Here is an 11535-nt window from a genome sequence, read left to right as displayed (position 1 = left end):
TTTTCAAATTCACAGATTCATATCAAAGAAAGTGAACACTTTGTTCCACATAATGAACAATAATGACTGGTACTTAGCAAGAGCTCTGCATATATCTCATAAACCAAACTAAACACTGAGGCTCTTTCCTATCTCTCCAAAATTGTGTGCTGTATTTTATTCTCTCCTTTTCAAAAAGAATGGCTGCTGTAGGTGATTAAAGATTCCACTTTAGAAAACAGTAAGACCAACTTCCTATAGCCAACAGTGTCATCGCCGCCTCTGTCCTTGCCCCTGCTGCGCTGTGAGGACCTCACCCTGTCTCCTGTCTGCAGGCCTGAGACGCCAGGAGTCCTGTCCCCACGGGAAGCAGAAGTGTGAGCGATGTCCAGAGCGGAGCTTCAATCAGCTGACCGCTCGCCGGGCCCAAAAGGCCATGACCCGCTCCTGCAGCGAGGGAGCCTACAGCCAGCGGTGCGGCCCGGCGGGCACGGGCACGGGCACGGGCACGGCCCCGCCCCAGCAGCACCCTGACGTGGTGGGCCGGGTCCACAGCATGGACGTCTCTATGGCCTCTGCCACTATTCCCAGAGCGGAGGTCGTATCCAGCAGCAGACTGTCTCCCACGTACAGTGACGATGACTATAATGTGCCTTACAACTCGCCAGCAACCTTCCCATGTCAGCAGCCTCTTGACGTGGTCACTGGGGGCTCCAGGGGATCCAAGCCCAGGCCACCGGCCCCTCCCAGGAGGTGCTGCAGACAGGAGGACGTCACCAGTGAGGAGCCTCTGACAGACACAAGCGGATCCAGCCGGGACTCGCCCGTCAAAGAAGAGGATTTGCTCCCCTCACAGAACTGTCAGGTATGTAGAGTACCTCGAAAAAAACACATTCATCATGCGCTCGTGTACAAAAAAAGAGCCCAGATTGCTAATTTAAAGGGTATTTAATTTGGGCTTGGACCACTGTCAACAGTGACCTGTAATAGAACATGTGGGTGATGACTATTTTCATTCAGATTGACACATATGTGAAAAGAGGAAGACCAACAGAAATGTTTCCCTTATATGGTTGCTGACTGGCAGGGGGTGTGTTTAATAAGATGGCAGCCTCAGCAGATTCACCATAGTGCAGACTAATGTTGTCTCATACTGTCTCATACTTCACACCTTTTCAACTGCAGACCATCTTAACACCATCCACTGCATAGCACTATCTTAATATAACATCGTATACATATTTGTGTTTTGAAGCCCCGATGACCAAGATTGTAATCTCACCATTGATGTATTTTTGTCTTTCCACATGCTGTGAAGTTTCTCTGCAGTATATACAAGGCTTTGGTAAAGATTTCAAGGCTAGTGTTTAAAAATGTATGTTCACATCACATTGTTGTTTTTGATTTGGATGATGTTTGTTGCACGACTACTCTTTTGGACTGACAACTGAGCTATGGCCTGATGTGTTTGTTTATCCTTTCAAATGTGAGTTAAATGTGAGTTAAGTGATGTCAGTGGACTTAGTGGGATGGCACCCTGAGGTATTACTTTGTTTTGCTGCTGGCCTAGAAGAGCATGCTGATGTGTTTTGTATTGAGTTTGTATTTGTGATGCATGTCGACACCGAGCTAAACAGTTGCATTACTACACCTTTTGTGGTCGGTGCGAATGGTGACAAGATGACTTTTCTCATTTCCTGTTTGTGTTACAGGAAACGAGTGAGCACTCAGGGGGAACTAAAGCAGCTCTCAGCGGTTCAGTCCAAGACACTTGTGATGTGATCGAGTGCTCCAACCGAGGAGAGAGCTCACAAGGAGAAACAGGTATGAACATTAGCGTACAGGTTGCTCATAATATGAGCGTTTCCTGAATTGATTTGAATTGATATTTTTTTTTACAAATATCCTACCATACGCTGCAAAGCATACTTAATGCTGTGTGTTTTTGTCACCCTACACAATCTGTGCATTCAAGAATTCTTGAGATAGCTGTGCATCAAGCGGAGCAAAAATGGTTCATTATTTGAACATATTAGCATAGGCATAGGCACACGGGCATAGGATGTTAATACTGTAGTGCTTCTGCTCAGGTACTGAGTCACCCAGCCACATCTGCTGCCAGAAACGGAGGGTGGCCCTGAGACGTCAGGCCCGTGTGGAGGTGACCCCAGATCAGCTGCAGGACCCCTGGGTCAGGCTTTCCGACAGCCCAGAGAACCAGCCCAGCCCCACCCCATCCACCATGGCCGACCATACTGAGCCAGAGGAAATGGAAACGGCAGACACCAACGGCGTGTCTGAACCACAGAGTGCTTCAACCGTGCCCGAGGAAGTCCCCAGTGGCAAGAAGGGGCCCCCTGTGGCTCCCAAGCCTGCGTGGTTCCGCAAAAGCCTGAACAAGAACAGGCAACTTCCCCCAGAACAGCTGAAACCTACAGAAAACAAGAGTCCAAGTGTTAGCAGGACATTCGGGGTCAATTTGCGGTCTACTCCATCAAAATCGTCTATCAAACAGAGGATCCACTCTTTTGAGACGTTCTCCAGCGCGGAAGGGTCCGAGCGGAGTACCAGGAGAGTGGCTACACCAACATCACTGCCAGCAGTGGAGAGAACTGCGTGCCAGAGCAGCGCCCCTGTCTCTTCTGACACGAGTACCACAGGAGGGAGCCCAACTGCTTTGAAAAGCACCACTGATAAAGAGGAGCCACAGCCTGCTACTGTCACCCCAGAGGTCACTCCTGATCAGCCCTCCGAGGAACCTTCAAAAGACCCAGAACCAGAGGTCACTCCTGAACAGCCCTGCGAGGAACCTTCAAAAGACCCAGAACCAGAGGTCACTCCTAATCAGCCCTCCGAGGAACCTTCAAAAGACCCAGAACCAGAGGTCACTCCTAATCAGCCCTCCGAGGAACCTTCAAAAGACCCAGAACCAGAGGTCTGCCAAACCACACTGGATAAGGAGCCCACTGAGGAGACTTCCACCAGCCCCTCCGATGAGGCAACCACTTCCGAGGCAGATCAGGAAACAGCCTCTCCTGCAGAGTCATCCGCTTCGACTCACTGCCCCAGAAGAGCCAGCAGCTCAAAGGGCACCCTGTCTGACAAGCCACCGGCGTCCGAAGGAGATGCACCACACCAGGCCAGCCTGAGGACTCAAAGCCTGCCCTTGAATGCCTCCCCGTCTCCAGAGTACACCGGTGTTAAGGGCCTAGATGGGGAGAGCCTGGGGAAGATCCTGTCCTTCAGTAACCAGGTGTCCAATGCCTTTATGCGGTCTATGCAGTCCCTGCCTCAGTCGCCCTGCATCAGGCCTGGTAATCCTTGGCCTACTCATGCTGCGTTGACTCCCGACTCTGAAGACCAGGAAATGACAGACAAGGTGCCCCTATCCCCTGCAGCTGACAACAATGAGAAGGGATTCTCTGTAAGGTATGCATGAATACACTTTTGTTGTTTCCACATGACCCTTACGAGATGAGACTGTGTTTAACAAACGGCCTCTTTCAAGTCACTGCACCATGTTTACCACTACCGCATAGCTCACACTGAAACACACCTGAGGTAAATGAAATCAAGATCAAGTCCAACTCTTTCAAGTTTAAGACTCAATGGGGAAGGCGTTCTTGTTTTGCATAAAGCCCAGGGAGGAAATGCAGCTCTTGCAGTGTCAGGAAGATGAACGTGTAGTTTCTGTTCTGTGTATGCACAGCTTATCAGTTATCTAGGTTGAACCAAGCACAAAAAAAAACAACTGCAACCATCCTAGGTGGAATGCTTTGAACACACAGACCAATTTGTTAAAGCATGTTCAGGTATGGGACTGTGCTGATAAAAGTCTCAGGCCTGTTTGAAGTTCTCACCGTGTTTCTTGTGTTGGGCACCCAGCCTGGCAGAGCTCAGAGAGTGCACCATGGGACGGGGTGAAGATGGCACAGGGGAGGGCCGGGCCCAGACCACACCCTCCTCCGCCTGCGCTCAGTCCATGATTTCAGCCATTCCCCAGGAAGAGGTTGACCGGATGATTGAAGAGGTCAAGGCACTGGACGAGGAGACTCTGAAAGTAAGCCTGCACTCTTATGTTATTCTCAATAGCACACACTGACATATCATACAGCATTGATGTGCTACAATAGAGATGCATGTAAACATACACCCTGTATTATGCATGAAATACTATGTTTTTAAAACATATATCTGCACATATAAATACATGAAGTTACAGAAAGGCCTTAAATGGTGTGGTGTGGGAATGAATACCTCCAAAAACCCTTTGGGCTTGATGTGGCATTGCAGATTATCGGTTTGCCTGAAAGATAAACAAAAGGCAACTGACATTTCATCATTCCAAACCCTGTACGCCGTGGCATGGTGTAGACACAGGAACCAGGCAAGCTTCTGTTATGTCACTACAGAGACCATTAGCACTGGAGACAGAGTGCAGCTGGCATTTGAAAAGCTCTCTTGGCAGCAGAAGAAAAGTGTGTGCTACCTACAGCAAAAAGCTTTCAGGGAGGGGGGGGGGGGGGAGTGCGTGTATTGTGTTTCTGCCTTCATTTCCGTGTGGTGCGGTAATCAAAAACCTCCACGCAGCAATGGCTTTTTCCTCCCTCCCTCTCTCACTCACTCTCTCCCTCCCTCCCTCTCTCATTCACTCTCTCCCTCCCTCCCTCTCTCTCTCTCACTCACTCTCTCCCTCTCTCTCTCTCTCACTCACTCTCTCCCTCCCTCCCTCCCTCTCTCTCTCACTCACTCACTCTCTCCCTCCCTCCCTCCCTCCCTCTCTCACTCTCTCCCTCCCTCCCTCACTCTCTCTCTCTCTCCCTCCCTCCCTCCCTCTCTCACTCCCTCTCTCACTCTCTCCCTCCCTCCCTCCCTCCCTCTCTCCCTCCCTCCCTCCCTCCCTCTCTCTCTCACTCTCTCCCTCCCCGAGGAGCACTTGGAACTGCACAACATCTGCAGACATTTCCACACTCGATGTGTCATCATCCCCTCTCTCTCTCTGCAGCACCACGCTCTGAAACGGGCCTCAGCCTGAGCCTACCCTCCGTTCCAATTAGAATCCTGACAGATCCCACTGCACCAGCACAACCAGCACAAGCAGCCATACAGCAACAGGGCTAACAGGGCACACAGGGGTGGGGAGAGCTAATCGTCAGCTGTCCATCTGCTGCCAGGGCAGGGATGGGTTAGCTGAAGAGACAGCTGTTAATGCCCGTCTGGTGTGTGAGGGCTGAGGTGAAGGCAAGATGCTTGTGTCCCCTTGGCCCTTGCAAAACTCTGCTGCTTCACTGAGACACAGGGAGCCATCTGGAAGTTATCCTGCAGCCAGCTGTTATTTATAAGGAAATAAAACTCTAATCTCTCAATGAATGCAGATGATTCTCTGACATATATAACAGATGCGTTGCTTTTAAAACATTGTTGATAGGATTAGAATATACTCACACTCCAGCAGGACATACAACCATGCACGTGAATCAGATGGGCTAAATCTCAAGTAAGTCTCTAAAAGGTGCTGAGGAAAACATCCCTGCAAACCCTCAAATGTGGCCTCATTCTGTCTCCACGCAGCAACTGGAGGAGATCCACGTGGTGATCTTACACAAGGAGGAAGGAATAGGTCTGGGCTTTAGCATCGCGGGTGGCATAGACCTGGAGAACAAAGCCACGACAGTGAGTGACAACCCTCTTAGCACAGTACACACTCCTCAACAGTTAAGCAAGTCAAACAAGTGTGTGTGTGTGTGTGTGTGTGTGTGTAGGTGCATCGCGTGTTCCCGGCTGGACTGGCCGCGCAGGAGGGCACAATCGAGAAGGGCGACGAGGTGCTGTCCATTAATGGGCAGACACTGAAAAACGTGACCCATAACGATGCCACGGCCACGCTCAGGCAAGCGCGCGGCCTCAGGCAGGCGGTGGTGGTGGTGTGCAAGAACAGGGATGGCACGGGCGCGGCCAGCAGCGGCGCTCACGTCTCCAGCGGCAACGCAGGCCTAGACAACTCCTTCACGGGTGAGTTGCAGTAAGCACAGCCACTCCCGGTCTTCACACTCACTCACCACGGCTAGATCGTTTCGAGTAAATATAGACCATAGGACTGGAGCCAGTAAATCTTTCTCAACTGCCTGAAACGCCTATTCGAGCCTTTTCCTCTGCTACATGATGACATAATCTCGTAACACAAATTCCTATTGCCCAGAGATGATTGCCCAATGATGTTATCGTTTGCAGAGCTGAACCTTTTTTCAGTATGACTATTCCAGTAGACCTCAAAAATAAAATAGTGAACACTGAAAATGTGCATAAGAGGTCCTCTTTAAGCGCTGTTTGGACAAGTAAAGCCTTCTCACACTTGCTCTTCTTCTCCCTCTCTCTCCTCATTCACTAGCGGATGAAACAGGTGACGTTGTGACGCTGACCATGGAGAAGAATGCGGGGGGAGTTGGGTTCAGCTTGGAGGGAGGAAAGGGCTCCATCCATGGAGACAGGCCGCTGACGGTCAGCAGGGTCTTCACAGGTGCAGAGACCACAGTCACATAAATATTACAAAAAGAACTCACTGTGCTTAACCTGAAAAAAGGGTGGGTCTGGCTAACAGTGCTGGCTTTGACCTACAGGTGGAGCTGCTGAGCAGAGAGGGATGCAGGTTGGGGATGAGGTGCTGCAGGTGGCAGACTCGTCCTTGCAGGGCCTCTCGCGCTTTGAGGCCTGGAACCTCGTGAAGGCTGTGCCAGAGGGACCCTTCACAGCCATCATAAGGAGGAAGAGCGAAGAGCAGGAGGGAGAAAAGGAGGCCGAGTGAACCCACCTATTTCACCACACATGCCAAAACCTTAGAGCACTGATAACAGCTTCATACACTCAATACAGGCAAGAATAATTACAGATTACTAAGCAATTCATAAAGACAGGTCAGTTTGGTCACTCGTACAGAGGATTGTAGTGTGTGTGTGAGGATGTATTTTTTTCACTAACTGCTCAGGGTGGCTTCCCATGGGCACTTTAACATGCGGCGCATTTGGAGGTACTCCGCTAACACAGCTTTTGTACTGTTCAATTGTCATGTTCAGGGATATTGGAAACCTGTTCAGTTTCAGGTTAACATCGAAAATTTGCACAGACTATGTACAAAAAAATATATTTAACCATGAACTATGAATTGTTTTGTTTAAAAACTTGCCTTAAATATTACATGTTAATTATGGAAGTCAGTCAGAACCATGATTTGCCGTTTGCCGTCTTCAAAAGGCCTACTGTCTGCCTACTTACGTCCAATGTAGCTGACCCAGGACTGGAAAACCTTTCAGTTTAGACCAAAGACTGGTTTGTCGAACAGTGTGATGGGTCCAACACATATCCTAAAATGTGCCCCAAAGCTATCAATATAAGATATCTATTTTTTTTTTCTTTTCTGAAAAATCAAGAAAATAATTTAAAGTCATGTCTGACAACCAATTCTCCCCATGTAAGTCAGCTTATGTGTTGTTTACAGTACTGTTACATATTTGTTTTGCACAAATAATAAAAAAAAGAACATAATAAAGCTTATTAAAATGTTTGATTTGTGGATGAAATCAAATAAAAATGACTCAAACCTTGAGAGTAAACCTTGAGTCTTGAATATAAATTCACAGTAACAATAAAATACAGGAAGCTGCTACCATTCACCATCATGCAAACTCCCACTCCTGGTGGATAGTGTGGTATTCTTTTATTAGGGACGCTGGTGAAATACAAAAGTCTCAGGAGTGATTTATAGAAGTGATCTGATTTTTTTTCTGTCAGGTACCAGCAAGTTAACATACAGTACATATGTCACCTTCCATAGCAGCAGTTGATTTCAATGTGGAGGAATCAAACACAGCATTCAACACGGACTGAAACAACCAACGAACCAACCAAACAAATGACTGAAATAATTAGTATTGATAACCTATAGCCACTGAGCACACTATGTGGCGCTGACCACAGAGCAAATTCTAACAACAGAAATATCAGCTGGTTTTGGCACACAAAACAAGGCCATGGTACAGTAATTCTAACAGAATGCAACTATGAAAGGCAGGCAGTTACTCCTTTGCAAAACGAATATTGATGGGATGCTAGGCTCACACCTATCATCCGATCACATGGCTCTTTTTGCAACTGTGTTCGAGATCATGCATATCACTGACGATAGAGTACATAACATTGAGCGGTGCAAACACACCAAGACTAGGTCAGACAGTCATGCTCCCTTACATAAAACCATTGATCACAGTGTAAATGGCAGAGGACACACTCAACAGAGGGATTGAGTCCAGTTACACGCCAGATAACACAACTGGCCATTCAGCAGGTTTCCAGATAACATGGTAAATGTCTACCACTATGCCCTCTTGATCTTTTTTCTTTTCTTTCATGATTTTGTAAATATTTTCTGAAATGTAAACAAGAAGCAACAAGGACCTGCACTAAGGATGTAGTGTGAAACATGTCATTCATATTCAGGAACAAAATACAGATAAATATGAGGATTCTTTTTTTTTTTAAAGTTTGGAAAATAAGGGCAAAACCTCCACTCCATATGATCTGTGCAGACCCTATGAACATGCCTCATATATGAATCATTATCTAGAAAAAGGAATGAATTTCATTATACACAAGAAATGTAAAGGATCGTGTAATTTGTGCGGTTAAAATTATTTAAGAAAATGAATCATCATGTCCCTTTTTCTGGTCCAGATTTCCAATAAAAAAAACATTACATGCTTTATAGTACATCATTTTGCTAACATTAGTTAATGTGAACAGTTTCATACAAAGTCAGAGGTAACATCTCTTCTGATACTGTCTTGGTCAAACACAAACAACATTTCCCTTAATAGACACAAAAAAACCTTATCTTCGGAAAAGAAATCATAAAAGATATCCTAATCTCTTGCTGAGTGTTGGGTGGTACAGTTTCCTCACGGCTGACGGCTGTGTGTGCTATTTCAGAGACTTCACTACTTTCTTGAGGTTGTTGTAGAACTCCGTCATACTGGACGGGAAGAACGAATCCACGACAGAGCGCGGAAGCAAGCCTCCCAGATCTGTCTGGAAGAAGGCAAAAAGCTGGGTTTTGCCTGGTTCCCTGTGGAACAGAAGAGACACAGACCACTTGTCACCACAACGCTCCCCCTCTTTCCATTCCTATTTTAAACATCTGAACTAACCTGTCAAATTTCATACTCAAATCTCAAATAAAACCTCACGGTATTCCTATAATTGGCCAGGCCTTGAACCTATGTGCATGCTAGCAATGCTAACAGTGCCTGTAAGTGTCCAATGCTAACAGTGTCTGACTCTCTGCTGCCACTGCCTGTCTGCTCATTGCAACCACAACAAGCCCTCGCCACAGCACAGCCCAGCCCAGCAGTCAGACAGAGCTGGCGGCCATGACTCAGCCTTCACTCACCCAGGGATGGGAGCACAGAAGCACCCGCATGGGTGATTTAAGCCCCTGACATAGCCAGCCTGAGGAGAACAGCCAGGGTGTTCTACGTGGGTTGCTAAAGAGATCAAAAGCAAAGCGTGAATAACGGACAGACAAACATATGGACAAGTGTGGGCAGGTCTGAATGCATGCACCATGCACCACCCACAAGAGCAGCAGCAGCAGCTCTGTTTAAATCATGGATTTAAATTCAAAATGATCTGGAATCACGCCGTCTTATCATGGCCGCTCAAAACATTCGCCTGTGAGGATTATTCAAATGATTCTGTTTCAGAGTACTGCAGTACACACATAAATACCGTGACAAACCAAAAACAAGTAAAAGAATAAGGGTGTTTAAAAGATTCAGTTCTTCATCTTATCTCAGACATATTTGTAAAGTATTTACACATTTTCTACAGCAATAAAATATAGAATACATGTTTTCTCACAGGGACTATAGCAGACCAGCTATGGATGGGTGAAAATAAAAGAAATAAAAAAAACTCAGAATACCTACACAAACAAATAACAATAAGAAAATGACAAAAGATTACAGATGAAAAGCGCAATTCAGACAATGAAGGAATTGTATTACGCACCATTTGATGTTATGGTGCCATCTTCGTATTGCTTCACTAAAATAACGTCTACAAAGTCTCGTGGTGATATAATACCCATGGCTGCCGACGGAGTTACGGTTCTGCACACTGAGATGTCCTGTGATAGAGTGGGAAACAGGGCACACGGTCTAGGTTCTGTTCCGTTGTGAAGCAGGCAACACGAATATGACAGCAGGCGAGGGAATTTTAATGCTTGTGGAAATGTGAGTGCCCTACCTTTCCAATAATTAAGTGTTGTACAAATCTTAAATTACATAAATAATACTCCCCCAGCAGTACCATCAACATACATAACTAAACTTGTAGAAATAACAATGAAATCATTATTTGCAGTACTTAGAGTAATGTCAGCTGTCTGTGAACCGTGGTGAGATTTACCTCAGTGACTTGTTCAAGCAGCTCAAACTTCTTGACATTGCTGTCCCACTTGACACGAATGCCATTGGGTTCGGGTTTTAAGCATTCCCACACCTTCTCTGGGCACGCATTAATTACACCCTCACCTTTGTACCTGTTGATAGCATTATATATGCTAAATATATATTTCACACACACACGAAATATACATGTAACATCCGACTACCAGTGTTTTATAAATAGAATCCATGCTATATTGAGAGGCCTTTTACTTGGGTGATGTGTAGGCTGCATTACTTTGAACACATTTCATACTTCAATGCACAGAACAAAGATTTGAAAATGTAAATACTTACACATTCCCGGGAAATTCTGTTGATGGTCGCCAATAAACAACAACGTCATTCTAAACCAAAATAAATCTGAGTAAGTTATCTTTTCTATAGAATCAGCCACATATCAGTAAGAGTGGAACAAGGGGGGAGGGGGACCACTGTCATGTCACGCTATTACACGTCATCGAACTCGTTATAATATCAAAAATGGACTAATAAAAATAACCTACTTACCGATTTTTTACAGACTTTCCATCCAGACTGATCTTTGCTGTAGCTGAAAAGGTTATCGGCAACTGTGTTTGCTGTTTCCTGGAATTCCATGTTTGTATAAAGACAATTTTTGCTAGCCAGCTAGCAGTAAATAGTTGACCTACGCTGGACTATGTTCAACTTCAAAGCAATCGGTGATTGGAAAATCATTTAGCAAAGCATTTCCAATTATTCAGTAACAACCTTAAAACAGATGTTAAACATCCTTAAATCAGAACAGACAGACAATTTGCATTATCTACAAATAGCTAGCGTTTGACACAGGTACAGGTTTGGAACAGATCTATGCGACGCTGGAAACAATTCAGCGGGCGAGAAGCTAATGATGATCGATTAATTCTTTTGCCTGTCTGAACTACTAAAACGAACATTTGTTCTCATATATTGCGTAAATGGCTATCAACTGTAGCTAAATACATCAGCTGAGCGGTATCGGTACATTTCAACTGTTCAAAAAATGAATGAACACTTCCTTGGTCTGAAGAGCATCCTTGCGCAAGGGACGCTGGGA

General features: G+C 45.9%; 2 protein-coding genes across 4 annotated transcripts; one reads left to right on the top strand and one right to left on the bottom strand.

Moving 5' to 3' along the window:
* The first annotated feature begins 316 nt into the window (after nt 1-316).
* Nucleotides 317-7106, top strand: il16 (interleukin 16). Of its 3 annotated transcripts, none has more exons than XM_031569721.2 (9): nt 317-844; nt 1692-1803; nt 2070-2710; nt 2762-3408; nt 3865-4039; nt 5551-5652; nt 5742-5991; nt 6368-6496; nt 6597-7106. In XM_031569721.2, the coding sequence occupies exons 1-9, from the start codon at nt 416-418 to the stop codon at nt 6779-6781; spliced, it is 2670 nt and encodes an 889-aa protein (XP_031425581.1). In that variant the 5' UTR covers nt 317-415; the 3' UTR covers nt 6782-7106. The 3 variants fall into 3 exon arrangements, with proteins under 3 accessions (XP_031425581.1, XP_031425580.1, XP_031425579.1); XM_031569720.2 differs by having other exon boundaries at nt 319-844; nt 2070-2863; nt 2915-3408; XM_031569719.2 differs by having other exon boundaries at nt 319-844; nt 2070-3408.
* Nucleotides 7107-7624: 518 nt separating this feature from the next.
* stard5 (StAR-related lipid transfer (START) domain containing 5) lies at nt 7625-11524 on the bottom strand. Its single transcript, XM_012817240.3, has 6 exons — nt 10986-11524; nt 10773-10822; nt 10438-10570; nt 10039-10156; nt 9419-9512; nt 7625-9094 (listed from the first exon to the last, which is right to left on the bottom strand). The coding sequence occupies exons 1-6, from the start codon at nt 11073-11075 to the stop codon at nt 8950-8952; spliced, it is 630 nt and encodes a 209-aa protein (XP_012672694.1). The 5' UTR covers nt 11076-11524; the 3' UTR covers nt 7625-8949.
* Nucleotides 11525-11535: the final 11 nt, after the last annotated feature.

This window comes from Clupea harengus, chromosome 6 (genome assembly GCF_900700415.2).
Source record: "Clupea harengus chromosome 6, Ch_v2.0.2, whole genome shotgun sequence".
Taxonomy (NCBI): Eukaryota; Metazoa; Chordata; class Actinopteri; order Clupeiformes; family Clupeidae; genus Clupea; species Clupea harengus.
Note: the sequence above shows the minus strand (reverse complement) of the source record. Positions and strands in the feature narration are given on the sequence as shown.

Bases quoted from the DNA above. Each gene is read 5' to 3' on its own strand.
- il16 (XM_031569719.2), top strand. From the start codon at position 416: ATGACCCGCTCCTGCAGCGAGGGAGCCTACAGCCAGCGGTGCGGCCCG. The intron at 4,040-5,550 runs GTAAGCCTGCAC...GTCTCCACGCAG, and splicing joins TGGACGAGGAGACTCTGAAA to CAACTGGAGGAGATCCACGT. The intron at 6,497-6,596 runs GTGCAGAGACCA...TTTGACCTACAG, and splicing joins GGTCAGCAGGGTCTTCACAG to GTGGAGCTGCTGAGCAGAGA.
- stard5 (XM_012817240.3), bottom strand. From the start codon at position 11,075: ATGGAATTCCAGGAAACAGCAAACACAGTTGCCGATAACCTTTTCAGC. The intron at 10,571-10,772 runs GTAAGTATTTAC...TGCTATCAACAG, and splicing joins ACAGAATTTCCCGGGAATGT to GTACAAAGGTGAGGGTGTAA. The intron at 9,513-10,038 runs GTGCGTAATACA...TGATCTCTTTAG, and splicing joins TGGCACCATAACATCAAATG to CAACCCACGTAGAACACCCT.